The sequence below is a fragment of the Pipra filicauda genome, unplaced genomic scaffold, assembly GCF_003945595.2.
Source record: "Pipra filicauda isolate LSUMZ 115617 unplaced genomic scaffold, ASM394559v2 scaffold44_size3831614_pilon, whole genome shotgun sequence".
Lineage (NCBI taxonomy): Eukaryota > Metazoa > Chordata > Aves > Passeriformes > Pipridae > Pipra > Pipra filicauda.
In genome coordinates this window covers 2,155,535-2,183,469 of record NW_024104587.1, presented here as the reverse complement: position 1 = coordinate 2,183,469, position 27,935 = coordinate 2,155,535, and the positions used below count along the sequence as shown (strand labels likewise).

Sequence of the window (27,935 nt, the reverse complement as noted above, 5' to 3'; positions counted from 1 at the left end):
GGGGGCTGTTAGACATGAGAGCACATGATGACATGCTCTGGATATGGAAAGCCGGGTGCACCTATCTAGACAATGGCATCCTCTGTACTACTGCATCTCAGCTTGCTCCCAAGCTGCCTTGGGAAAGAAATGAGAAGAAAATCAAAGTGCAGGAACAGGAAACAAATGAAACTTTAAAGAAAGAAATAGAAACGGGGCACAAAGGTCTTGTGAAAAAATCTACAAAACACAAAACCATGTGGAAAAGAGACACACACAAAGTTCAGGCTGGAACAAGGCGCTTAAAGGAGGGGAAAAAAGAAAAAAGACACCAATCACAGCCACTCACCAGCTGACATCACATCCAAGAAGTGTACTTCTTGTAACCACACTGTTTAACAGATGAAAAATATACTCAGACTTTGAAAGTACAGGATTTGGAAATGAGAGGGGCTCCTCACCTGCACAGGCACTCAAAACCCAGTTTCTGTTTACTCTTAACAGCGGCAAAGCTGGGTGTAAGGGAAGGCAACATTTCCTTACAGCTGTGGCATCACGTTGCTGCTCCCTGTCACAGCATCACTGTTGTGCAAAGGTGACTGGTACAGGCAGCAAATGTGCACAGTCAGAGCACCTCAGAGCCAAAAGGGAGCAGGACCTTTCAGATTTCATTAGACTGACTCAAATGATCATGAGGCATCACCCTGCCCTGTGAAAGTGAACCAGCAGGTAGAAATGGGCTCCAGCCTCTCCTAGTTCAAAGCAGGAAGTTGGGAGCTTCACAAAAACAGGGTCAACAAGGTCATAAAACCACTAAGGGTGTAACAAGACAGCAACACTGACAGCACCAGTGATTATTTTTTTTAAGCCAAATAAGATAGTTATCTCTCTGTTCTGCAGAACTGCTGCTGTGCTCAACAGATTTTTAATCAATAAAATACATTCCTCTTTTCTTATTACTTACAGTATTAAAACCACATAGACACAAACTCCTCACCATCACTGAAATGCATCATGTCATCTAGTAACAATAATACTATAAAAAGTGCATAAAAATCAAGTTTTTCGTGCTGTGTATATACACACTGAGAACTGTGACCTTCAGTGTTTGGGTCATCAATTACAAGAATTTTAAATACAGGACCCATGTGTTGTCTAATGTAAGGCACCAAAGGTACACACAGGTAAGATACCAAGCACATCTTACCATCTGCTTAGGCAGTTTCTAATGTATGACTGGGTTAGACTGTAAGCAAGTAAATCAGACTCCAAGCAAGCTGAAGATCAGCAGGTAACACCTCTCTCATCCTGCATCCCTAGGGGGGGCACTGCAATTTTGAGCTAAAGAGGGATTTTTCAGAGCTTCTCCACTTTCCACCAGAACCAAGATCCTGCTCTAACAGCACTTGGCTTCCTTTGCTGGGGTACATATGGAAGCTTTTTCTTTCATTTACACTTCAAAAAATAGATAAAATAGGGGAAGAAAACACTGAAAATATTTTTTTCCTGCATTGCTTATGTATTTTAGAGGAAGCACCAGGGAACACATGCAGCTGAGCCAGGCTCCTGGGCTGACAGACCCTCTCTATAAAGAACAGGTACAAGGAGAGGAGCTGCAGAAAGTCAGGGACCAGAAAGAACAGACAGACAAAAAGCAACTCAAGAGGCAAAAGGTGAAGAGAAAAACAGGACAGAGCAGTGTTAACAGGATTAACACTATGAAGGGGGGGGAAAAAGCAATAAAAATCTGGTAAAGGGAAGGAGGAATTTAAATCACACCAAAGGGAACATATCCTGGAAAGAGCAGAACACAGCAAGTCAAAAAGTCAGGAAAATACCTGGAAAGTGGGAAAAAAGCGAAACCACATGTTGGTCTTATAGCCTGCAGTTATCAGCAGAATTCTTGATCCCCTTCACTCAGCCAAACTTAATTAATTCCTAATTAATAACTGTTAAGCATAAAATGAGTAAATTCAGGGAGAATCCTGTACATTTGCTGAGGAGAGACAGGATTTTTCAGCAACAGCTGTTTCCAAGGGCAGAAATATTTCTCCTTGGTCGCACACACCTTAGATTTATTTTTATATACACATTCAGATAAATACCTCTGACATTGGGATAAAACAGGCAGAAATAGTCACCGGTACAAGAGACTTTACTCATCTGCCAGGAGAGGGCATCACCCACCCGTGCTGTGGGGCTGCTTCCCTTCAGAGCTATTTAAACTGTTGCAAGATAAAATTAAGGGGAAAAGTGCAAACATGAGAAGAACGCAGGACAACACACTTAAATGCCATTTTTTTATCTCTCAGTAAAGAACTTCTAAAAAGGGCTTGATGACTGCTCTGAGACTTTTTCCCCCAGAGAAACTGCTGATAACATAATAACTGAATATTAAAATTCAGGAAAATTACAAAACTTATATTAAATCTGATTTAGGCTAGAGATGCTGGCATAAACTCTTCACTCAGTTTGTGGTTTACACGTGAATATTTTGTTATTTAATGTATAGTATACTCCACATGGTATTTGGAGTTGGTTGGCATCAATGACTGCAAAGTATGAACAATTTATTTGAAAAAAACAGGACATTTCTACTCCTGCCTAGAAACTCCAACTCTCTGACACCACTCCCACCTAACCAAAGCATTTTTGAAGTTGCACACACAAAGGTGACCAGAGGAGGGTTTAAAACATAGCACCAGCAACTCAGCTTTCACAGAATCATAGAACATCCTGAGTTGGAAGAAATGCACAAGGATCATCAAAGCTTTACCCACTGGAGAGCCCTGGTACCTCTTTGCATAAGGAAAACTGTGGGGAAGAGGGTCTGAGCCCTCTCCCCGCTGTGTCAGGCAGCATTGCTGGGTTTGGTGTTCCCAAAATGTGGAAGAGGATGATTTGGCCTTCAGCCCAAGCCACAATCTGATTCACAGGACATGGTGGCTATGGACAACATGTTCCTATGTTCAGATTATTCAGAGCACACTGATACCCCAGCACAGTGGCTGTATCCAGCATCAGGGTGGGGACAGGAGAGGGAAGTCACACCCTTTCAGCCCACAAGGCCTGAGGATTTCTCACATTGGAGAGATAAGCAAAGCTGACAACTCCCCACATTTAAAAGCATGTTGAAAAAGCACAGCGGTTGTAAATCAAGCCTGAGTGTCATGCAAAGATGCCACATTACCAGTACAAAAGCAGAGACCTATAAAGACATGCATCACGGTATCAGCAGTGTTGAGGAGCCAGCACTGCAGCACAGTGGTGACTGAATCATTAAGTCACTATTTTCTCCCCTTCCACTACCTGTATAATAAAAAGCAGGAGTTTTATTGAATTATGTATCACCTCACCCACTCTGTTTACTAAATGAGCGGTCATTTGCCACAAAACAGAGACTCATCAAAATGGGTTTTTTCCCCTTATGCTGTTTCACTGTCCTGTCCAGTGCTGCACTGAGACAAGCATTAACTTTCTTACACAACGAAACACAGCCTAGAGCAAAGTATGCTCTGTCTTCTCTAGAAATATTACTCAGCTGGAATTGCTCATTTCTAGCATCTTTTTCATATGAGCAGTTGGATGTGTCCTGGCTTGTGCAGCTTGCTAGTAAATCTGATGAACTGCTACACTGTTAGGGAATTCTGTATAACCAGGAAAGATCTTAATCTAAGTACTCATTCACTCCTTCCAAAAAATGGGAGGAAAAACAAGGCAAAAAACTTGGTCAAAAGTTACAGTTTTGTGAAGACATGAAAAACCATCATGGAAAAAGTTAACTGACATAGTGGACAATAAAAATCCCAACAAGCAGCCCATGTGAGAACGTTTCTAAATCAGACAGGTCCCTTCAGGTGCAAACCTTCACAGGACTTGAGACCGTGCAAGCTTATTTTCTTTAAAACTGCAAGAATAAACCCTATGGCTTCATCTCAAAAGAAACTGCTCAGACATTTTGCAACACAGAAGTATCAGAACTGTTTCCACACGCAGAAAAAAAAAATTAAATAAAGACTGAACATATGAAAGAGCTCTCTGACAGGTTTAGAGAGCCCCTGCAGAACCTCTGCCAGGACAGTTCTTCCCTCCACAGCAAGCGGAGGGCAAGCAGCAGCAAACTGGCTGCTTAAAAGCACTTTCACTCCCTGTTGCAACAGCCTGAAGAAGAGCCAGGCTAACAGCAGGCACTTTCACATAATTTTTCCAGGAATTCCCCAAATCTTTTTTAATTTATTTGATACGTCATTTGGGGCTCGATTTTGGGTTTGGGGTTTTTAGAATGTCATCATCATTCAGTTACATCCCAGGTTAGAGAGAGGGTTGTTGGCTTGCAGCCCTGCTCCTATGGTTTCCCTTTTATTAACATCTTTGCAGATAACTCCAAAAGCACTCCTAGAGCAGCTCCATCATTTAATAAATCTCTAAATATTCTCTGGGGTTTTTTGTTTTGTTTTGTTTTTTTTTAAGCTCAAATAGACTTTCTTTCAGTGAATAGGTACAAGTGCCTGGAGTAGCCAAGAAGGTGCTTTGAAGCTGCACCATCAGGCAGGAGGAGCAGCAAGGAGAGGGCAGCTCCCTCCCCTGTGTATCTACAGTGGATCAACCCAATCTCTTACTGCTCTGACCTGGACAAGACATACAAGTCAATGATTTGTTGCACTGGAGATAAGAAAAGAAGCCAATGTGCTGCCAATCTGAAATCAGTGAAAGGAGAGCTGCGTGAATATCAAAGGAAAACAGCTGAAAGGTGGGGCTCACCACAGCGATCTCTGATAACCAGGTTCCGGCCTTCCTTCAGGTGGATGGTCAGCAGGTAGGCAAAGGGGCTGGGTAGGTCACTCAAGCAGTCGTTTGCTTCCTCCAGAGCCTAAAGAGAACAAAGAAATCAGTCACCCACACGCAGCTCCTAAAGTAGACCATGAAAGAGGCAGGTGTTTTCCTCAGGGCAATCTTACAGAAAAGAAAAAAAAAAAAAAAAAAGGAAAAAGATAAAAGATTTCTCTCCCAGGCTTTATTTCACTACGAAAGTAGCTAAGTACCAGCACAGGTATGCTCAACAAAACAAAGGGTAACACAAGGAGGGTTATAGCCGAAAATGCGTGGCGATATTAACAACCACAGATGCCTGCACAGTTTTTCCAAATCCTATCAGCTCACTGCATGTTTTTTTCCTAGTTGTTTCTTGTGCATTCGTAGAATAACTCAAGTTGGAAGAGGTTCATCGAGTCATTTGTGCTCATCTGATAAACTCACAAGGAAGTACATATCTCACACAGCCACTGAGGTGAGAGAACAGCATCCCTACACAGTTCTAAAAGAGAGATTCCCAGCAGCAAGCAATGCTAGTTGTGAGGTTTTGCAGAAGCAAACTCAAGAGGATTCTTGTTCATCTGAGATGCTGCCAGGGTTGCACACCTCAGCATCAGCATCATCCAGCAGGCACCTTCAGTGAAAACAGCTTCTGGATAGCACTTGAGAGGTTATCAAGAGGCCAAAGGCAGAGAAGTTCATCCAGAATAGGCAAACGTGCTTTACACAAGAATAACATTTCAAAACTGCCAAGGCCTTTTCACACTGCCTTAAAACTGGTTTTGTTGTCTGTCAAACCCTACAGCTGTGTTTGCTGTGTTTACTCTAATCCAATTTGTTCCTAGGCTGTTAGATGAGTCTTTATGCTGATGCTTTCATCAGTTACCAGTACAATGTAGATATTATATAATCCAGAATGTTTGGGTCAATTTTAAAACATCAGCAACTGCTGTGAACGACTCAAAAACCAAACAACAACAAAAAACAAAACTACCACTAAACAAACAAAACCCTCACAAACCAACAAAAAAACCCCCCACATTGGACAAATCTACAGATGGCTTCTTCACTTGCTGGGTTTTTAAATATATAAGAAGCAGAAAATCTGAAGCTAAAATAAATTGTGCTTCTGATCAAGTTTCAAAATGCTTTAAAACAACACGACTTACCACTTGGTCATCAAAATTTTGAGATGATAGGGAAGAGTCAAAATCCATTTCTCCACATGGGTACTATAAAACAAAAGATACAATGAATTAGACAACAGTAATACAGGAAAATAAAATACTGCTAGTGGGAGTCAAGAAATTACTCATACATGTAATGAGTGAAATTCTTTTATTTCTGCTTATAGAACCTTCTCTCAACAATTTAAACATACATTTCTTTTTCCTGTTTTGCAGTAACAGCACTTAGTCTCTTGAGTTTAATCCAAGAAAATAAGTACCTCCTTCCAGTTATTGGAATAACTTCTCCTCCCCAGCAGCAAGTGCTGAAGGTCCTCACCACAAACTCTCCTGATGCCTGAAGGTTATTGCATCTGGTGATAGGCTACTCTCACTTAACTACAATTTCTCCTTCATCATCCAAAAGGCAAGCTCCATGAAAAGGATTTTTTTGCTTGGTTGGGTGGGGTGTTTTGTTTTGGTTTTGTGTGTGTGTGGTTTTATTTGGGGTTTTTTTGTGTGTCTGTGTGTTTGGTTTTGTTTGGTTTGGTTTTTTTGAAATAAAAAATGCTCAGGGGAAAAGTTAAAAAGAAATGGTCAAAGGGAAAGGTGTCCTGGTTTTGGCTGGAATAGTTAATTTTCCTCCTAGTAGTTCGTACACTATTGTGTTTTAGATTTAGAATGAGAACAGTGTTGATAACATTCAGATGTTTTAGTTGTTGCTGGACAGGGACCACTGCTCAGGAACTGGCTGGGGATCAGTCAGCAGGTGATAAGCAACTACACTGTGCATCACTTGTTTTGAATATTTTAATTGTTGTGTCATTCTTTTAAATTATTCTCTCTTCCTTTCCTGTCTTTATCTCAACCCACCAATTTAATCTTTGTTTTCCCTGATTCTCTCCCCAGTACACTCTGGGATGGAGGATTATGTCTCGCACTGAGGGGGGAGTAAGCAAGAAGCTATGTCATATTTAGCTGCCTGTAGTGTTAAACCATGACAAAAGAGAAAAAAAAATACATTGGACATGTACTTCCCCCTGCTTTCTGCAGTAAGTGGAAGATCCAAAGGTTTTTTATCCAGTGCCCAGCACAGGAAAGAAAGTCAAACATTTCTTCCTAAAATACTGACTCATCAAAAAACTTGAGGCTACACTGGCATGACATCTAGACTGGACACACAGAAGGGATTCATCAGTCAAGACACCTCTGATGCTATTTTGACTGCTAGAACAGCCTATGATCATCATTTAAGTTTAAGAGGAACTACATGCCTGGGCAACTCTTTTGGTCTAATGCAGGGCACTCACAGCCCACTCAAATACAAAGATTTGTGCAATGAATAACCTCAGTCTACAAAAATGCACACAAGGTGGAATTCGATCCTCATGTGAAAATGTTATTATGTGCAGTGTGGTAACATCCAAGCCTCTCAGATGAGAGAGGCATTGTGTGGAGCACTATAGGGACATTAAAAAAAGAACCAGTTCCTGCACCAAAGTACATAAATCTTAGATATATTGACACACTGAAATAAATATAAATATCCTTTGTGTAATTCCTCACCTCCTCCTCCCCCCAAATACATATATTACATATCAGGAAGTAGAGTAATTCAGCATTGCAAGTAAAATTTCCCTTGCATGACAGACAAAATTTAACATTATGGTTCCCACAGTAATCGTAACTTGGCCACCTTGCAAAAACACATTAAAACTGGAAAAAATTATCATCATAAAGAGCAGCAGAAGAATTTTCTCACACAACAGAGCTGAGTTACAGCTGCTAGGGGAACCCTAACTTTGAATTTTCGGACTACTATGCATAAAATCTCACTAGTGTGCATTAAACTTAGTGTTTCTTGGAGTCTCTGGCTTCACAAGAATCTCCTTCAGGCACCATCATTGGCACTGATAATGGTTTCTCTTTACAGCTTGCTTTACATGGCACAAACACAGGATCAAAGAAGTGCATGGAAATTATAATAATTTAAAAAGTACTGTCTTGGGTAGCTTGATATAATTTATAATAAAAAAATTACTCTCAAAGTTACGATTTTGTCTTTTTTCAACTTTTTGTTTACTGGCATTACACCTACAGATCTTGAACAGCAATTATAATTTTAAGTAAAAAAGCTTAGTTTTTTCATTTTAGCTCCTCATAACATAAATTACTATTATACTAGGTAGCTAATTGCAACGAGATCACTGAATACAGATAAACGTCTTGGTGAAAATCTGGTCCTGAAATCTTGATTTTTATCAAACTACAGTGACATTTCCCAACTTTAAACAAAAGTCGACACATCCAAGGGGGCCATAGTCCCAAACATATCTGCGTGAAAACAAAGCAAGCAAGAGTGTGTGTATGAACACATATATATTTAAATAAATCAAAAGTTCCTCTTGGCAAGAGGAACCTCTGTCTCCTCGTTTTCTGCAGAATGATTAATAATACAAGGGCACTGAGTGCATCAGCAACAGGACAAGGCTGGGGGTTGCCAGTGACTCACTGCAAAGCACTGGCAAGAAGACGAAGTGGTGTCAGAACACCCCAGCAATGACACGTGGCCACGGCCAAAAAAAAGTGACATTACTGGAACCCTTTACAACCTGAACCAGGCAGGGAGGGGAGATTCAATGCAAATTCACTTGCCTCTTCACCCCTCAGATTCGCCTGGCTGGGCTGCAATGGAGAACAGAAAGTAAATCTCTCGACAAATGTTAGAGACGGTTCCTGTGGCAAGAGCCTTTGCTGAGGATGGCACGTGCTGAGCGCCAGCAGCTCTGCACGGAGGGTTCAGAGAGATGGGAAAACCACAAGCCCACACTGACGATCATGCAGGAGGCTCCGAAAGCATCTCACGACATCGGGTGGCCAAAGACAACCAGGAAATGAGTAGGTGGCATGTGACAAGCGATTCAGGGGGAAGAAAAGCTCAACCTACATTTTTGCTTTTTTTAGTTTGTTTTGTTCCAGGGATCTGCCTTCCTTCTGATTTACCTCCCCGAACAGCGAGTGATGCTCGCAAAAGAACAATGCTTGTTCTTTGAACTCACGTATTGCTCCTCACAGCAACCCCACCCAGTATTCAGAGACTAACAACCTCTGTAACAAACTGTTCCCATCCAAGACACACAGAGCACAAATCCTGTAGCTGTTCATTCACATACAAGAGAAGCTGAATATTGAGGTTTTCATAGAATCATAGAATTCTTTGGGTTGGAAGGGACCTAGTTCCAACCTCCCTGCCATGGGCAGGGACACCTTCCGCTACTGAATCAGATTCAATATAATTAAATTTGTTCAATATTCCTTATCCATTTCTACTTTCCTTTGCTTCATTCTCTCCTATGTATTTTTGAGGAAAAAGATATTTCTGCCTTTAAAAGTTGTATTGGAGGCAGATTATAGGAAGGATGGATGTTCCCATAGTGAGATGATTTGCCATAAAAGTAAATACTAAATGATTTACACACACTAGCACATACAGAAATACACATTTAGGGAAAGATATGAATGCTGCAGAAAAGAAGCCAGACTCAGATTGTACATCTGGAGGAAACTTGACTTGAAGTTATTCCATCACTACACAGGTACTTCATTCTCCTTGAACACTTCATTTGCCCAAAACCAAATCAGGATATAGTATTAACTTTGGTGTGCTGTGGTTAATTCTAGATTAGGGTTTCTGGTCTACAACAGCAGGAAAAAACTGCTGCTGTCGTTAAAACAACGTGGAAGAACTCCCACAATAATGAGAGTCCATATATTTGCCATATACTGATTGAGGTGCTACAAGTTTAGAGTAAAGTTTGAGCACAGAAACAAGGCAATATACTATTCCAATCATTTTTCTTATGGAGTCCTCTGAATAATGGTACACTCCACTAAAATGAAGCCAATGTGTGAACAATTTAGCAACACTAAACTGCAAGCGATGGTCAGTAACTACCGGCCTGACACTTTGCATCACAACAGACTAGGAGCCAACACTGATTTGGTAGGAATACACAGGCCTTCGAGATGCAGAACAAGCAGTTTGTATCAGAAAGGATCATTTTCCCCACAGCAGCACTAACCATCATTTTGAACGGTGCAGTTAAAAAATAATTAACCTGTTAAAAATAATTAACCTGTGAAATCACCATTCCCAGGAGGAGTTTAAACCAAAATGCCTGGTTTTTTGAATATTGAATGACTAAGGAAACCAGCCATAACTGCAACAATTAGATAATGGGAAAAAGGCTGCAAAAAGTTCAAAATCTAACCTTCCCAGTGAGAACTCAACAGCAGGACACATACTTCCACAAAATACAAATAAAGCAGATTTTTCCTGAAGTGTTTCATGCAGCCCAATCTTCACCTGCTGCCTCTTTTATGACGCCATCGTGCAACTCCACAGGATTCTCAATTTGCTCAGGCCAAGCAGGAATTAGTTTCATGTCAGTTTTGGAGCACATTGGTCTCTGATCCTCCTGTGCATGGGAAATTATGTCCAGCCACATAAATACTGACCACGGAGATGGGAGGGAAGGGTAAGGGGAACAAGATGGGGAACGTAGAGGGAGCATTCTGGTTTTGCACCTTCTCTAAATCATCACGATGAAAACCCAAAGGACAGTCTTGAGCATGATGCTACATGTTCTGTTCTCCATCACGTGCTTGTTTTGGTTAATTCCAGAGACAGGCAGAGTTCACTTTGCTCAGTCATCTTTCACCCACTGCCTTCATCTGGATCTTGAGTGGGTGAATGGTAAGTTGATTTCGCTATACAGCAATCCTGGTAAACTCTAGTAACTAAAAAGCAAATGCACTGCATTTCAGAGCTCACAGGGCCGCAACAACTTTTGATTTAAGCAAGCAACTCCAATAAATCTGAAAAATCTAAAGTGCCATTAAAAAATAATAAAATAAAAAAATAATAATAGAAAAATTAAAAAATGGAGCAGGGTTATTTTGCAGCTCCAGACTGACAGAAAGAATAGCTGAATTAGTCTTGAATAATGTATATATCACGTAAAGTTTATGCTTATTTGTATTCCCCATTCATTCCTTGAACAGAGCCCCCTCCTCACAGAATCACAGAATGGTTCACGTTCGAAAGAACCTTAAAGATCATCTCGTTCCAATTCCCTGCCATGGGCAGGGATACCTTCCACTAAACCAGGTGGCTCAGAGCCCTGTCCAACCTGGCCTTGGTCGGATCTTCCACCCCTTTATAACCCAGAAAATTAAGGAGGAACACAACGAGCCCGAGGTGGCTACTGAGCCTGGGTGATGCTCAAGCACCTACCTCTGCCCCCTCGTCCGTCAGAGCAGCGCTCAGGCGGGAGCTCTGCAGCAGCTCAAAGAGGTCGTCGCTGGGTTTCCTCTTGCCCTCGGACATGGGGCTGCCTGCAGCCTGCGAGTCTGGGGGGGTGACAATCACCTCTGTCCGTGTCACCTGCTGCGACAGCCACGGCCAGTCCTCTCCCACTGCCCTCGCTGAAGCGCTTCTGCTTTTCAGAGACATCACAGACCTGGAAAAGCTCTTGGGGGAGCTGCTCGACAGCACCTGAGTACTTGAATAAGTCGTTTCTTCCTCCGTAAGAGTCTCCACCTCCAGCATGTCAGGCACCGACACACTCAGACATCGGTCCAAGGAGTGCACTGTCCTCTTCACCATTTTGCTAGACCTCTTCTTCGTCTTCCTCACGCTCAGGTTTTGCAGGAATGGTCTAGTTTTCTGTTTCAGGGATCCCCATACGGATGGTTTATCCAAGTCCATTGCTGCGAGGGGAATCTCAGCAATGCCTCCTGCACAGAACAGCTTCAGCGATTCCCAGGGTGACTAAAAGGAACGTAGGAAGAAAGCAAGTCAATCACAGAAGTGAACAGCCGCTGGAGACTATGATTCATGTTGTCTCATCTTAAAACTTTCAGTCATTTTTCTAAACAGTTAAAACGGAGCATGTCACATTAGTAAGTGCTTTCAAATACAATCTGGTGGGTAGGTTTGATTATTTAGGAGGAAAACAGCCAGAACAAGTATTTATTCCTACACAAAAATGCAATGTCTGCCCACTACTTCATGATTGCAAAGAAGACACATTATATTTCTTCTTCTGCCAAGTCCTGATTTGTGAAAACTTGAGATTTATCCAATTTAAAACTGTATCTGTACAAAACTTACTGATGGGAGTTAAATCGTGACATAGCGAGCACACGAAACCTGCTGGCAAAGCTGGCACTGACATTTCTGCTGACACTTTTCTAGGCTATGTAGGGTTTTGTTGGTTATTTCCAAGGCTACGTGGATTCTTACAGGACATGTTAATGGACAAGCACACAAGAAAAACAGCTCCACAAAGTAGGTGGTTGAGGCTGAAGAGAGCACACTGGATACAAGGAATCCCAGCTGGGACCCCAAAACACACCCTTACATTAACCCACTGTCAGTGAAAGCTGATGCTATAGAATAGTTTTCCTCATAAAGAAGGCAATTGAATGAAAATGAGGACAAAAATGGATAGCTGGATCAGCTACGGATTTTGAAAACCTATTGGTGGACTCAACTTTGAGTTAACTCATCCTGAGCATTTAGTCAGCGGGGAAGAAAAGGGGTACAACAAAATCACTTACTGTATCTGCATTGTAAGAGAGCAGTCAAATTGACACCTCTGTGCACAGGAATATCCTCACAGGAAGACTGTTCCGTGGTTAACAGCTGAGCAACCATCCTTATTCTGTGAAGCAGAGGTAGTCAAATCATCATCGAAACTCAGTAAGAAAAAAGGTGATGAAACCTATAGATTTACTCCTTTATAGTCACACACTCAAAGGTTACAGCATATACCCATGTCCTTAGAAATATATAACCATTAACTACATGATGGCTGCTCCCAAAACTCACAGCATATTTACCTCCTAACTGTTGCACAGTTGACAAAAAAATATTTATCCCACTGTTTCCCTGATCACTAGGAAAAAGGCCAGAACAGGCAACAGAAATACAATTGTTGGATGAATCCAGACAAAGAAATCAGTCTGCTTCCAAAGAAATCTACTCTTACACCATTAATTTTGATGAGGTTGTAGAGTCAGTTACTTAATAACTTATTTAAATAACTTTATGACTAACCTTACCACACTTGCAGTGTTCAGGTTCTACAAAAAAAAGCTCTAACTGTATTACTGTGTAACTAAAGCTGCACAATCCTCTCCTCCTCCCTTTATATTAATAATAAATATCAGTAATTCCATGCATTCAGGAGGCAATAATAAGTTTTGCCCAAATAGCAAGGTGTGCTAGTATAGATATATCAGCTTAACGTAGCATTTTCACCTCTATCTCCAGAAGTCAGCCACAGTAATAAAGTGCTCATGAACAAACTGAAATTATTTTCTCCCTCGCAGCATCACTGAGAAGTAAAAACAATTTTCTGAACCTCACAGAGGAAGATTTGAGGTACACAAAGGCATGGTGGGTCTGTCTTTCTCGCTGAACTCAGGTTGAAGCATAAGATGAACAGATTTACGGAGGGACAAGAAAAGAAATAAATACCAACCCTATCTGATCAGAGGTGGAGGGATGCCTGTGCTGGAGCAGCACCTGATGCCTTGCACAAGCTCACTGAGATGTGTCTGAATGTGCTCTCATCAGCTGAGAGCTTTCACTTCAGCTCTTCCCTCTTTGCATAAAATCTTGAGGAGGCCTCCCTGGTAGCACCACATCCATCACATGCCAGCAACAGAAGTTATTAGGCACAATGTGTGCACATTTGTGCACACATTTGCACAAAACATTATGAAACGCACTGTTGGGACTCATTTAAAGAACTCATCTGCTGCCAGTGCTCTCTGCTTTGCTCGCCTACATGCACAGAAACCTGCTGAAGCAAAGATATTGCAAATAAAGGCAGAGCCCAGCTCAACATCCACTTCCCAAGGCTCCTACTGCTTCCTATTCCCTTCCTGTTGTTCTCCACCCCTCTCATTTTGATGACCCACCACTGTTGTTTTTATTTTGTTTGCTTTGAGATTTTGTTCCCTAGCAGCAGACTTGTTCCTGTAGGTTTTTCCAGTTACTTTCCCCAAGTCAAATGATTTTTTTCATAATTACGTTGCCTCAGTTGCTGAATAGAAATGCCCATTCGGGAAGGATGGTGCAGGGACCATGCTCTATCTCTGAGACACACTTGCATTTAACCCAGAGTGAGAAGAGTCCTCCTCAAGCCAGGTAGGAAAACGGTGGAATTCAAAACAAACTAAAAAAATAAAAAAAGGGAAAAAAAGTTGGATGAAAAGATTCTGGGGTTTGTTCAAGGCAGCAGGGGTGGCTCCAATAACCTGCCACCTTGCAGCTCCCACACTGGGGTAATACATTGATTGTATTTGCTGCACAGAGAGCACCAAGTTACCTAACCAAGGCCACAGAAAAAGTAAGCCCATCCCTGGTCACTGGATTGCTTAGAAGTTTGGCCATACTCTGCCTCTGAACCTTTACATCCATATTCCTGCTGCAGCTACAACTTCTCCTATATAAATACTGTATTTACAAATAAATTAACCAAAATGATGGCTACAATACACCATTGACAAAAAATGGACTATCTGTTCTAATCTGAGAAAAGGGTAAATACAGTCTGAATGGCAAATGCACCCTCACAGATGCCATCTGCAGACTGGTCCTTTCTTCACTTCCCCAGTTCAAGCAACATCAACAGAAACAATTTCAGAGAGAGAAATTCGCCCTTGCTTGTAAAACGTTTTTTCTCAGCACCAACATGTTGTTCACATAGTCCTTATCCTCCACCGGCCAGAAGTTTTCCTTCTTCCTTTCCCAGCCTCAGAAGTTCATTGCCAACCGCATCGCCAAATATTCCCTAAGCAACCACAAGGAAAAAAGACATACTTTGCCAAATTCCTGGTCTAAGCTTGGCCTCTTTATTCTCTACCTTTCAATGGCACATTGTATCAAAAATCTGCAAACAGTAATCGTTCAAAGAGAAACATTTCCTGTTATCAATTTTAACTCTGTTGGTTTTAATTGAATGGCTCCTTGTTTTTATGCAGTGAGAAAAAAAAAATATCTTTTTAGCCCATCTTCTTCAGCCCTCTCTTTAATACGCTGATAAATCTCAAATGCTCAGAAGAATCCACACAGTTTAATGTTTTCCTATGGAGAGACCACTTTGATTGCACGTGTCATTTTTATTATATCCTTTTCTTTTGCTGTCTCCTCATTTGGGGGCAATAGGGGCAAGAAGGAAAGGATTAGTGATAAAAAAGTTGGTTACAGCTCACTATGACTGGACAAATATTTCTAGCATTTTATCCTCCCTTAAGTATCTTCTCATTACGGTCCTTGGGATTTTTATTTTTTTTTTTTAATGTGCTTTGTTTTCCTTCACTGTAACACTCCGTATGTACTCTCTTAAATTGTTATAATATTTAGACTTAAATTATTTTTTAGATGTTCTAACAGGTGGCTCTGCGAGATATTTCAAATGCAATTGAAAGCCTAGAGAAATCATTCTGCAATTCTACTTCACTTACTGTCTTGTCAGGAAGCCAGCAAAGCCACAAGTGAGAAATACTGCAACAGAGTCTGAAAACATTATAAAAGTGCCCAATGTAACTAAACAAATAAACTGAACAAACCCAAATTCATTTACACATTGGAAATTATGAAACAGATTGTCTTTCTTCACTTTGTAACCGTTCCCTGCACACCCAGAAGTGCACGATGCTCACTGAGGCACCATGAGACACTTCCTGCTAATACTTTTAAGCATCATCTCCCAAACCAGCAAGATGATAGAAACACTGCTGAGCACCACACCACCACTATTACAGCTTCCATAAATCTATTAAGCCTTGTACTCAATTTGTTTATCCAATTAAGGTGAAAACTCTGGGTCAGTGTGCATGCACCACCCACCTCTAAGGTCTGATTCAGCCAGTATGTTTTCAGCTACAACTAAATGGTAATCCATCACAGCTGAAAACACCAACATGCATCAGAGACTGTTAGGAAGATGCTCCTCGCTTGGATGCATATTAAAATAGGTTCAAATTAGAAGGAACTAATGAAACTCCCTCTGTAAAACCTCTATTGATTTTGGCTGTTCTGGCATAGGATATTCAGCCCAATCTCTGCCTGCCTGGCACGCTCACTGGCCTAAAACCTAACACACAAGACATTGTAAAAATTACAAGCAAAGCTAATTACACTTCTGCTCTGCAAAATAGTATTTGGCTATGGAAAGTTCTAATATGAGTATAACCTCTTTAGGTTTATAATTTCTGAATTTAGTGTGCTGAGAAACAAGGTTGACATCTAGAAGGAGATAAGGGAGAAGGGGAGTAAGGGACTGAGGTCTTTTTTTTCATACCCTTCTTTTATCTTTTTGCTATAAATTCCACTCTCTGGCCCTAGAAGCCATAAATTAAACCACTGCTCCCTGGGAGAGAAAGGAAAATATCAGGAAAATAGCTCTCAGCTGGCAGAACAACCACTGTGTGTGCTGGCTGGTTATTTCTATAACAGATCACTCCAGGTTTTTAATTATGATTGTATCTCAAACACAGTCAAATATAAATCATTACTGAGAGTAATGACTTTTTATAAAGAAACCAAAACTTCCTTCTTTGCAGTGGCTTATTTCAGTGCCTTATCTGGAAATACAGTAACTTTATGCTAAGCACCAACAGACACAGAGATAAGAGAATATCATCCAAATAAAGTAACTCCAGTTTGTACTGGAGCATTCCAAACCCAGCACTAGTTACACTCATATACAATATTGAAAAGAAAAGGGAATACCTTACCAGGGGCAGGATGTCCCTTGGATTATCAACACCTTCAAGCCAGTGTTGCACTTCCTTTGCAGAAAAAAAACAAGTCCAAAATGAAAGGCTGACCTAGGTGGGCCCGATGACATTTCTCCCTGGGTATGATCCCAGAAGGTAACGCAGGACACTGAATTAGACCCATACATCTTAATATACAGCAACTGAGACAGCCTTTTCTTCCTGCAGCATATGGTAAATACCTGAAGTTAAATTTGATAAGGCACCAGAAAAAGTTTAATCTCAATCTGATTCTGCACAGGCTAATTACCCTAGGGAAATCAGTGTTGGAATTATTTTTAGCACTAACAAGCATCAAAGGGAGCACACTGCTGTGGTGTAGCTAACATCTTCATTGCACAGGTGATTTGCTGCTAAAGCAGGGTCAAGGCTTGGCCAGCTTCCAAATCTTCCCACTGCATTTGAGCTTAAGCTTCCCTGTAGGGTTTCAAATGATGCCAGTCTGTGGATGCAGATCCTGCTCTTCTATTGCTCTGCTGTAACAGACTCATTTGCAAAGCATAGCAGGACGCTAAACTAAAGTAAAATAGAAACTTGACCTGTTGCTGTCAGCCAAATTAGTACCAGTGCTTCATAAGAGACAATTTTATAGGCTTCAATAGAAATAAGATAACCAAAAGAAATCAGCCCTATTTTCTTGATGTGAGGTGAAAGAAATCTACAGTCCTTGCAGTAGATGACAAATAGAACTCAAGGTAAATACAAAGCTTAAGAAAATCTTGTTTATTACATGCAGATAATACAGACGTCTGAATTAATATTTTCTAATTTAGGTTTGAGTTTTGTTATTTTGGGCTGGGCTTTTTTACAGATCCCTAGATTTTAGGCTCTGGGCTTTTAGATCCCATGTTTGGCTTTCTGATTTTTAATTGGCTCAAATGTGATGAGCTTCATCTTTCACAAACACATGAAACAAGCACACATCTTCCTCCACTTATCACACAAGAGAGGAACAAGGGCACTTTAACTCATTAGAGGCTCTTTTGCACAATCTGGAGAGCTTTTTTCTCAACATTTATGAGCAGACAGGAGCTATGAGAAGTAACAGAACGACCAGCTGCTACAAGCATCTTAAAATAGCATCTGATAGTGAAAGCTACTGAGAAAAAAACCTACACCTGCCTCCAGCTTATGAAAGTATTGCTTTCATTTTGCTTCTGTCTATTCTAAAATACAAGAAAAATGATGAGTATGTGTGGAGGAAATGAAGGAGGAAGTGTTTGGGTGTATTTTTACAAAAATGTTTCACAAGTTCCTTCCACTTTTTCAGCTTCCTTCAAAATATTGTGGCTTGTAATTGTACCTGTACAAGCCAGAAGGCCCTTTCAATCTTCTCAGTCTAATTCATGGGATTGTACCAAGCTGGTACAATCAAATCTGATCTTTACAGTGCAAACACACCTGCTGAGCATCAGACCTCTCCAGGGACACCTATGCATGAAGATCTGATTCCTGCAGCCCTGTGCCACAGGGGATGATGTGCACCTCAAACCAGACTCCAGGAAAGAACCTGGACTGACAGATCCTGATCTCGGAATGCACCGTGCCATGTGCTGAGATCACACCAAAAATTGGGATAGCTCTTCACCATTGACTATATCTGTTTTGTAATTTGTCTCATTGTTGCCAACCACATCGAGTGATCCCTGGGAATGGTGACACCTGGAGCAGGGGAAGAGGGAAAGCTGATGAGCAGCAAGAGGAAGGAGAGATGTAGGTACAAGCAGAGCAAGAGAGAGATAAGAAGAGCTCCAAAAAGAAATGAGGTTTATCAGGGCTCACATGAGGAACAACACAAGAAGCAGATACACAAACACTGAAGGAGCTGGTACCCGTTGGAGCAGCTCCAGTGGGAATCCAGCCCTGCACCTCCTCCCTCCTCACTCTCTCCTTCAACCCCCTGTTCCCCTCTCTCATAACAAAAGGTTTATTTTTATAACAAGAGGTGCACAGAAATAGATTCTCCCTTTCCATAACTCTCAGGGAAAACAAACCTAGGAAGGAAATTGGAGACTCATTTCCACTGGAGGCCAAATCAACCAGTGCCTCTTATTATCACTTAAATAATATATTTAAATAAAAGAAGTTTGTGGCCATATGCAAATTACTTCTGCGTGCACCAGCATTGCTCCCTAAATAACTACTATTACTGTCACACTTCTTATCAAAACTCAGTGACTACAGAGGAAAGATCTATTAAAAGCTCTGCATGACCCTTTACTTAACAACAATTTACCAAACAGAACACTTCCGATTCATAAAAATGGCCTGGTGATAACTTGAGCAGGATAAAAATCTACACTAAACTGTTGGTTTGCCCTCTTTTTTCCTTACCAGGGCATGTTCCAACAGCAACATGGCACAAGCCAGGCCCAGAGCTCACGGTGAGAGTTGGGCACACAGGAGAGCTGAGATTTACTTTGAATCTGTATTGACCTGCGTGATTAAATGTCCTTTCACATTTAACATCTCCACACGGTTTGGGGGTATCTCCAGATAAAATGACCTAGTGTTTTTGCAAGTTTTTAATTACCACAGGCAGGAGGCTGAAGGCAACTGTCCCTAAAGGGAGGTTGGTGCGTTGTAGCAGAGCCCCAAAGGAGGGAATTGCACCAGTAATAGTCCTCATTTTCTGCAAGAACCTCGAGCCTCCTTACAGAAAATCACTGCACTTACAGATCTGGGGTTGTGCATTGCCACTTAGAAAGCTGGAAGGGAGACTGGAAAACCCACATACAAAGAAAGCCCTTAGGAAGCTCTTGGTGAAGGCAAGTGTTTGCAAGTCTCATCCTGGACAATAATCTAGCACTTTAAATATTAAGCCAATGCATACAACTCAAGTCAGTCACACTGCTCCCCTGAAGTCATGACAGCAAAATGTTCAGCATGCAAATGGAAGCATAAACCTAAAGACTCATTTAACTCCTTTAAACTTTTTTATTTCCAACTGTAGAGACTAAACATATGCCAGCACACATCTCTAAATGCCAGTCATTTCTCACAGAAACAAATCAGCCTTGAGGTTTATCTTTCCTTATACCATCTGAGTTTTCAGCCTCCTGGCACTAGAAATAGGCACCTTGTCTCCAGGTTCTGTTACAGCATTATTTTCCCGTTGAGATCAGATAAAGTTGGTAAATTTAACTTATGTGCATTGGCATTTACACTTTGGCACTTCCAAAGTCTTAACACTGAGGTTTCAGTTTGCTAAAGCTGAAGTCCCTAAATACTAGCATCATTATAAAGAAAACCACAACTACAACTCCAGTAACTATTTTAAGCTGGAATAAAGGGGTCCAAAATAAAAACATAAGAATATCATGCTGGGATGAATAAGTGGACTGTTCAGTATTTTACCTGCAAAAGTTCAGAGAACCTCAAGTATAGCAAAGCCCGGTTTTGTTAATTCTGGCTCCTGGAAGTGATCTAATCAGAAAAGCTCCCCAAAACAGAAATACTGGCATTGTTGAGCCAGAATGACACCTGATGAAGCAATTTAAAACTCACTTTCAGTTTTTCTATGATTCTATGTGACAAACCTGCTCTGTGTAAACCTGCAGACACATTATACAGTGGTTAAGAAACGACTTGGTTCTGATTCATCTGGGGTAAATACGCCATAGGCAGGGTGGGGTTAAGTTTGCTAAACTTTAAATACCTTCCCATAAGCATATCTACAGCTTCTTTCTCATGCTGTCCAACCACACTGGCTGCTCCTTTGTACACTGCTACCACAGTGGGTTTTTTTGTTTTTAGTTCTCCTTTCATGCATACATAGCCTCAGGTAGGATAGTTTAAAACAGATCAAGCTGACCACCACACTTGTCATTATCGTGCCCCATTCATATATTCTCAAAGTAAATGTTAAGTGAACAAATTATGACCACTTAGCCCTTAATTAACTGACAAAACACAGAGTTTATTAATCACGGATGTATAGTTCTGGTGAATACTGACTAAAAGGTATTTTAATTCAGCTGTCATAATTACACAATCTCCTGTTTTGGCTCAAAACCAAAATTTTTCAACAGGCGTCAATAAAAACCTTTAAAGATGTAGTAATGTTTTTTAACGGATTTAAGAACTATTCTCATTCCAGTTCCCTGTGTCCAGCAGATATGGACAGGACTCAGCAATTTGTCAAGTGCCTTGAAACACAAACTGCTCACAGTCAGATATACAGATTTGGAAGTCTTCTGATTCAAACAACTTTTACACCCAAGTAGATGAATGCATGATCTTCTCCAGCTTTCATTTGCTTGGTACCAAAGACCAGACAGATTTTTTGCTAAATGCTACTATAAAGCATGCAAGGTTGCTTGGTTGATGTGAGAGACCAGAAATCTTCCTGAACTGAACACAAACGTCTTCCTTTAGCTTGTAAAGAGATTTGTATCTTAAATTATAGTTTTAAAGAGATGAACAAAATTCAGGCACTTACACATTAAAAATGAAATAAAATCACATCCCAACCACAAAAGCACTATTCCCACTATCCAAATTTGGGTAGGGAGTATCTATTCTAAAATAATTACAAACAACCTCAAATAGCAGGATTTCTACAAAATCCATTAGAATATATAACTGGAATTAGATGTTCGCATTTAAAAAGAGAAACAAGACAAAACAAAACTCTACAGTTAATTGTTTCCAAGTACAAGAAACTGGGAACAAAGCCTGCTATTGAATGAGCATTAATGACTTGCCATTTGGTTCTGCAGATGTTTCCCACGAGGGAAGACAGCAAAAAAACATTCCTCTTGAAACCCAGGGAAGCAGCAACAAGGAGGTGAGTTATGCTCATTCATTTGGATATTTTTATTTGAAACTGTCAAAAACATTAGGTTCAATAGGATTTTACTTCAAGGGGAACCTGTGTCCAATAAAATTTCAAAGAACTGAGCTCTGTAATCCCTCCTCACTTAAACCCAAATGAGTCAGGCTTTAAAAAAAATCAAAACATAGCCACGACAAAATGAGCTAAGAGAGAGATTGCCCCATCCTCGCTGACAGCTCCAGATCATCGCCACCTCCACATCAATGGCAACAACGACAAATGCCTGCTCAAATAAATTAGCATGGCCATCTCGTTTCCATTCATCTCCATTAAAAGATTTTCAAACGACATAGACTATATACCCTGTGCTGGCTAGAAACTTACTTCTAGAGCAGGGCTTATCTATTTGGGAGGGAAGAATGAAAGCACACTCATAAATCCTGAAAAGAGCTGCTTCTATGTCTTAATTTACAGCGTTACACAAAGTTAGAAATCTCTTATTTCTAAATTAGCTCTTTTCTCAGATCTTAAGGCAACAAAGCTATACAATTCCAAGAATTTCCAAAACAATGAAATTCCCCCAAACCTAAAATTTCCAGCAAAACAAAATTTACTTCACAGACTACAACTGTAGTTCTTAGGAGTGGGCAACAGGAAGAACTGTCAAGGGTACAAGTACTTCCCAGAAAGGAAGGATATGAATAAGATCTCCCTTTTTTTTTTTTTTTTGCCCCATCCCAAAAGGCCAACAAAACAAAACAAAGATCTCAAAACCTACGTTAGTATTTAGCTCGCATTTTAGCAAGTTGTTTTTTGTGGGAAAGTGAAAACAAGCTAGTGAAGGAGCACCTGTGTAAATACATATGAAACAGGCACCCACCACGGCAGGCAGAAAAGTCACCCCCTGGGTCCCTCTGCTCCGACTCTTAACCAACAAACCAGGAGCAAGAAAGCAAAATAACTGGGTTTAACTAAGGACCACCAGACAGTGTTACCAAGAGGCTCCCCTGCAAAACCAACCTACCCACACAAGGGTCCCCTCTGGTGCCAGGGGAGGTCGGACACCTACACGACTGCACTGGAAATGTTCCAGCTCCAATTCCACAAGCAGCCTGGAAGACTCCCAGCTCAAGGATCTGTTTTCCTTAGACAAGCACCAGCCAAGGGGAAAGGACGGAGGAAACACACAATTTGTCCCCATCAGCCTTGACGTAGGTTTTAACAGGAGGCAGTGAAAGTATCAAAAGAAAGGGTTAAAAAAATGCCTAAAGGTCAGCAGGCTGCTTATATAAAGATAATAAAAAAGGCTCCTTGGAAAAGCAGTAGACATTTAAGAAAACAGAAATCAAAACTGAAATCATAACATCCTCCAGATTTTCACACAATAATCCAATCATTTCACAAGTGATAAAACAATTGAGCTTCGCAGCAGTAGTGCAGCCTTGCAAAAGGTCAGTTCAATCTGTGTTCTTAACAGATTATAGTTATGAATAGCCAGTTAATCAAAATTTAAAGAAACACAACATTGAGCACACTATTTACCTCAGGTTTTTCCCCCGAGTGTGAAAACTGAAGTTACATCTAACCTTCACCTGCTTGGAACCATTCCAGACAAAGTAGCAGCGATCTCAGGAAAACCCATCCACATTTCCATCACATATAGCATGCAAGGGGACTACATCACTCCAAATATCAATTTAGCCCAATAAGCTGCCTCTAACTCTGACTGAAAACAGATGCTCAGGGAAAGAATATAAGGTCAGGAAATTATACCGTGATTCTGCCTGCAAAATAATCTCCTGGCTTCCAGGAATCTGTGATTTAAGAGTTGCTTCAGCTAGAAATTGTATCTGCATATTTGTGATTAACAGTCCCAGCATACTTTTTCTCTATTAATTTACCAAACAACTTCTAAAATTCCTTTGTATCTTAACAGGAAGCTACTGCAGTAATGAGTTCCATACACAAATTATGCTTCTGTGAAACAGAAACATAATTTAGCTATGGAAGCATTTCACTTTTATTGAAAAGTACCATAGGAAAGACAAATCATTGAATCTTGCTCATTTATTCTCACCTCTTTAAAACCTTGAGTTATGTGAAATTAGGAGTAATTGTTCTCTGTTTACTCCATATCACTCAGATTGCACCCACTTCTGCATTCTCCTCTCTAATGAGCTCTCTTAATTGAAAAGCACAGTTCATTCAAGGAGCCTGGTTAATGTTACCCCATCCAAACTTAACTGGCACACACCACAGACTTTTTTTTTCCTGAGATAATTGATTTGCCTGAAAATGTACTGTAGTACAAAACAACCTAAGTTCAAAACCATCTAAGAATGTTTCAAGAGAAGTTAATTAGCATCTTATTTTCTACAGTCTTAACAAATATTTTACCAAATAATTTCTCAGTTGAAAGAATAGTTTAAACAGTTTGAAAATTACCTCTGGTTGTGTAGCTTTTCAAAGGACTGAATTTTTTGATTAAGAAAAACTAGCAATTCCTAAATATCTTAAAAAAATGATAGCAAGATCCTCTTTTATATCACTCCAGAGTAGCTATATGAAGAGTTAGTGTAAACACAACTACACTCATGCAAGTATTTACCCTGCCCTGGCACAGCAAGGCATGTGGCCACAGGCATGTGCCAAAAGTCAAGTTTGCCTTAGGAGGCGCCATCATCAGGGCAGGACAGACAGACTGCATATCCCTAGTGCCTTATACTCACATGAGCCAGGGAAGATGGAGGACATCTAACAGAAGTGAAGTTTCCATTAACAAAGCTTCCTTACTACTGATCCCTAAATTGGACCAAAACCACCTGCCCACGCAGCAATCCGCCCACTCCATGGCTATGCTGGTAAACCTGTAGTTACACCCAAGCTGATTTCTTCAAGGCAGAAATTGCCAAGCAGATAATAAGATGATCAATCACTTGATCAAACATGGGAGACGTGGCCCAGTTTCTCTTACGGTTCCTCATTAGGACGGAAGACAATGGGGTGTTAAATTCTCACATGGAGTACAGAAAACCTTACATGGATTGCAGTGGAATACAGAAAGACAGACTTGCTATTGAAATACAAGTATTACCTAAATATGAATATTCCATCTGGTTCTATGATTTGATTTTTTTAGAAAATAAAGGTGCACTCAGGTACAGCTGTTACTCGGATACACAACTTGAAATCAGAGTTTAGGGCACTCCTGCTTCCAACATCCTCACAATCCTGCAAACACCAGTTTAGTCCTCAGAAACAGATCCCTTGAACCCAGGGAACATTTAAGTGCTTAACTTCATTAGGAATAGATTGAGGAAAAAATTATCTTTTTCTTATAAAAAGCATCTATACAAGCGTTTTATCTAATAAGTACAAATGGAAGTAAAATGGGAATGTGGGAAGGGTGCCAATGTAAATCCTTCAAATCTGAGGAAATCGGGAGCAATTTTCCACTCTAAAATGGAAACAACACAGAGGAAATGCAGAGCATATTTGGCATGCTTTGCTCTCCTCCACTAAGGTAAAACTTCCCTCTCCCCAACACCCAGGCAGAGGGACCCCAGCCAACATGAAAGTGATGAGACCCCAACTCTCTGCACCTTGGACACTGGAATTAAAAGCCCCAGTTCATGATACAGGTGTTGGTGAACAAAGCACATAAACCCCAAAATTCTCATAACAAAGGGACAGCACAAGCTGTTGCACGTCTTGCATGTATTTGATGGCCACTGGTGGAGGCCTCATGGCAACCTTCAGCTATCAGTAAGAAACTAGTAAGATGAGATGGCCAAATCTGCACAGTAGAGACTAAAGGAGCAGAAGCTTCTTAGTATCAAAAACTCAGTATTGCCTGGAAATCTCAGTGGGAGAAACAAAGAAGCTTCTGGGATGATGTTTATGCCCTGTTCCCCCCCACTTCAGCCACACACAAAGCCTGACCCCAGCTTCATCACATTCCAGCAAACTTCAACAAAGCACAACCACTGTTCTCCTTAGGATCACTTGTTGCCTGAGTAGGTACATTTTTTAATAATCACCTGTTCAAGAAAGAGATATTTCATCAGTGCAGGTAATCCAAAAACAGTTCCTTATATAACCAAATATAAAAAAACACCTTGCAGTGAAATTGAGACGATTATGGTACTAATTACCTCGAATGACATGATAAGCAACAATTCTAGCACTGTTATAGCCTCATGCACCAGCCCAAGAGGGGATGATTACAAGAATCCATTTGCTATTTAGATACCCACTTTCCTGACAAGGACAGCAGTGCCCCTCCTCATGCCCTCGTTTATAACTGACGCCTTAAATACACACATCTACAAACTATGCTATACCTTCTTTAACATAATCATAGTTAAACTTTTCTTAACACAAAATCTTTTCTTAGCACAAAATCTAACATCCCTAAGAAAAAAAAATGCTAAAATTTTTGAGAAATAAAATGAAAATTTCCTCTCTGCACAGTTTTCTTCAAATTATTCTTCCCACTGCTACTGGAAAGTGAAACTACCACATACTGAATCCATCTTCTACAGCATATGAAAGCTTATTTGCTTTATGATAAGCTGTTTTACGATGGTATTGAACAGCAGCTAGAAATCAAACAAGTAAAATTATTACTCAAATACACCCATTCATCCTGACAGCCAAATCGACCCACTCAACAGTATCATCTCCTGAGAACAAATCAAAATCACTGCAAAATACATGACAAATTCTACAGCTTAATCACAGGAAATTAATACTACAATATCCAGGTGAGAACTTCTATTTTCTTTATGCCACGCAGCAGCAATTCAGATTTCAGTGTGCTTTGAACAACTGACTGTCATAAAACTAAGGGCACCAACTGGTTTCTTGCCAGTGGGAGGCAAACACCAATGAAAAATCACGTTGTTTTTCATTTGCAATCATTTGAACAGATCTTTTTTAAAGAACTCTATCTTATGCCTTACATTTCCCTCAAAGGTGCTCTTAAAGCAATTTCCCTCCACTGATGCACTTTTGTGAATGTTTTTCTTTGTTGTTTGTTTGTTTTCAGTTTAGGGATTGTTTTATTATTACTACTAAGTGGCTTATTTATTTAGTCAAAGTCAATAACCAACCAACTCAGTTTCAGTCAGCAAACGCACATCGGGATGAATCAGTTCAGTGCGAGTTGGCTGGGTAAGGAGAGGATTTCCCCAGCATCGTTTTCTCACACGAGCAGAAACAAAGATTTATCCACACAAGGTGCGAGCAGCACCTGGCGCAGCATCACTAAAGCGATACCCACAGGAAAGCAAAGCGCGCAGCAACCCCGAGCCTCCCACTGCAAAGTTAGTTCTGTCGGGTGACCGGGGGAAGCACGGACAGCGAGAGAGCGACTCGGCTGGCAAAAAAACGGGCGAAACCCAACAAGTATCCAGAAGAACAAACAAACAAAAAGACAAAACAAACAAGCAACCTACATAACCGCCCCCCAACCCGGTTCCTCGGGTTCCTCTGTCACAGCGGAGCCCCGCGGCAGAGGGCGGGGGGAAGGAGCTCTCCCCGAGCGGAGCGGGGTCCCCGCCCGGGGTCCCCTGTCTGACGGGGTCACCTGTGTGCCGGAGTTACCTGTTCTCCGGGCCGGGTCCGCACAGCGCCCGCAGCCGCCCATCGCCGCCGGGGACTCGCTCGGCGGACGCGGTCCCGGGGCGGGCACGTGTCGCTGTCGCCGCTGTCACCGCCGCCCGTCCCCTCCCGCCTCCCGGGGCGGTGCCGCCCGCCGGCACCTCCCTGCCAGCTCCGCTCCGCTCCCCGCCCGCCCCCGAACCGCCGGGGCTTCCTGCAACCCGCCCCCGCCAGCATCCCCTCCGCACCGCCTCCCCAGGGCATCCCCCTGGGGCATCCTCTTGGAACATCCCTGCGCGGATCGTTTGCCTCGGAGCATCGCCGTCCCCTCTCGGACCTTTATCCTTCCCGCCCACTCCCCACCAAGACCAAAGCACTCCCCCCACCAAACCTAAAACCCCAGAATTTTGTCCCTAAAACCCAGGGACGTCGGGGAAGGCGGTGGCAGAGGGCAAGGCACTGGCATCACTTCCCTCCCTGGAGAGTCCTGGGTGCGGGTGGAGCCAGAAAGGAAACTACAGGAATGACGAAGGGCCAAGGGAAATAAAATCAACAGCGGCACTGCTGCCACGTAACACTTGTTCTTGGCTGCATCTCCCAACATGTTTTATTGGCAGCATCTCCAGGTGCCTGACAAGGGAGCCAAGGACGGTAGCTGTGTTCCAGGCAAGGAAACTGAGGCAGGATTGGGTGAGCTGACATGCTTACCTGCAGCTGAAACATGGCACCACACGTGTTTC

The 27,935-nt window shown here is 41.5% G+C and overlaps 1 protein-coding gene across 3 annotated transcripts in view; it reads right to left on the bottom strand.

Moving 5' to 3' along the window:
- MCTP2 (multiple C2 and transmembrane domain containing 2) overlaps positions 1–27,267 on the bottom strand; it is a 119,792-nt gene extending 92,525 nt beyond the window's left edge. For 2 of the 3 annotated variants that reach the window (XM_027719891.2, XM_027719892.2), the window contains exons 1-5: positions 27,199–27,267; positions 12,582–12,685; positions 11,254–11,790; positions 5,961–6,023; positions 4,741–4,849 (exon numbers count right to left, since the gene is read on the bottom strand). In XM_027719891.2, the coding sequence (XP_027575692.2) occupies positions 4,741–4,849; positions 5,961–6,023; positions 11,254–11,727 (646 nt within the window). In that variant the 5' untranslated portion in view covers positions 11,728–11,790; positions 12,582–12,685; positions 27,199–27,267. Of the gene's footprint in view, positions 1–4,740; positions 4,850–5,960; positions 6,024–11,253; positions 11,791–12,581; positions 12,875–27,198 lie in introns of those variants that run through there. The other variant, XM_039385938.1, reaches the window with a different exon arrangement.
- Positions 27,268–27,935: the final 668 nt, after the last annotated feature.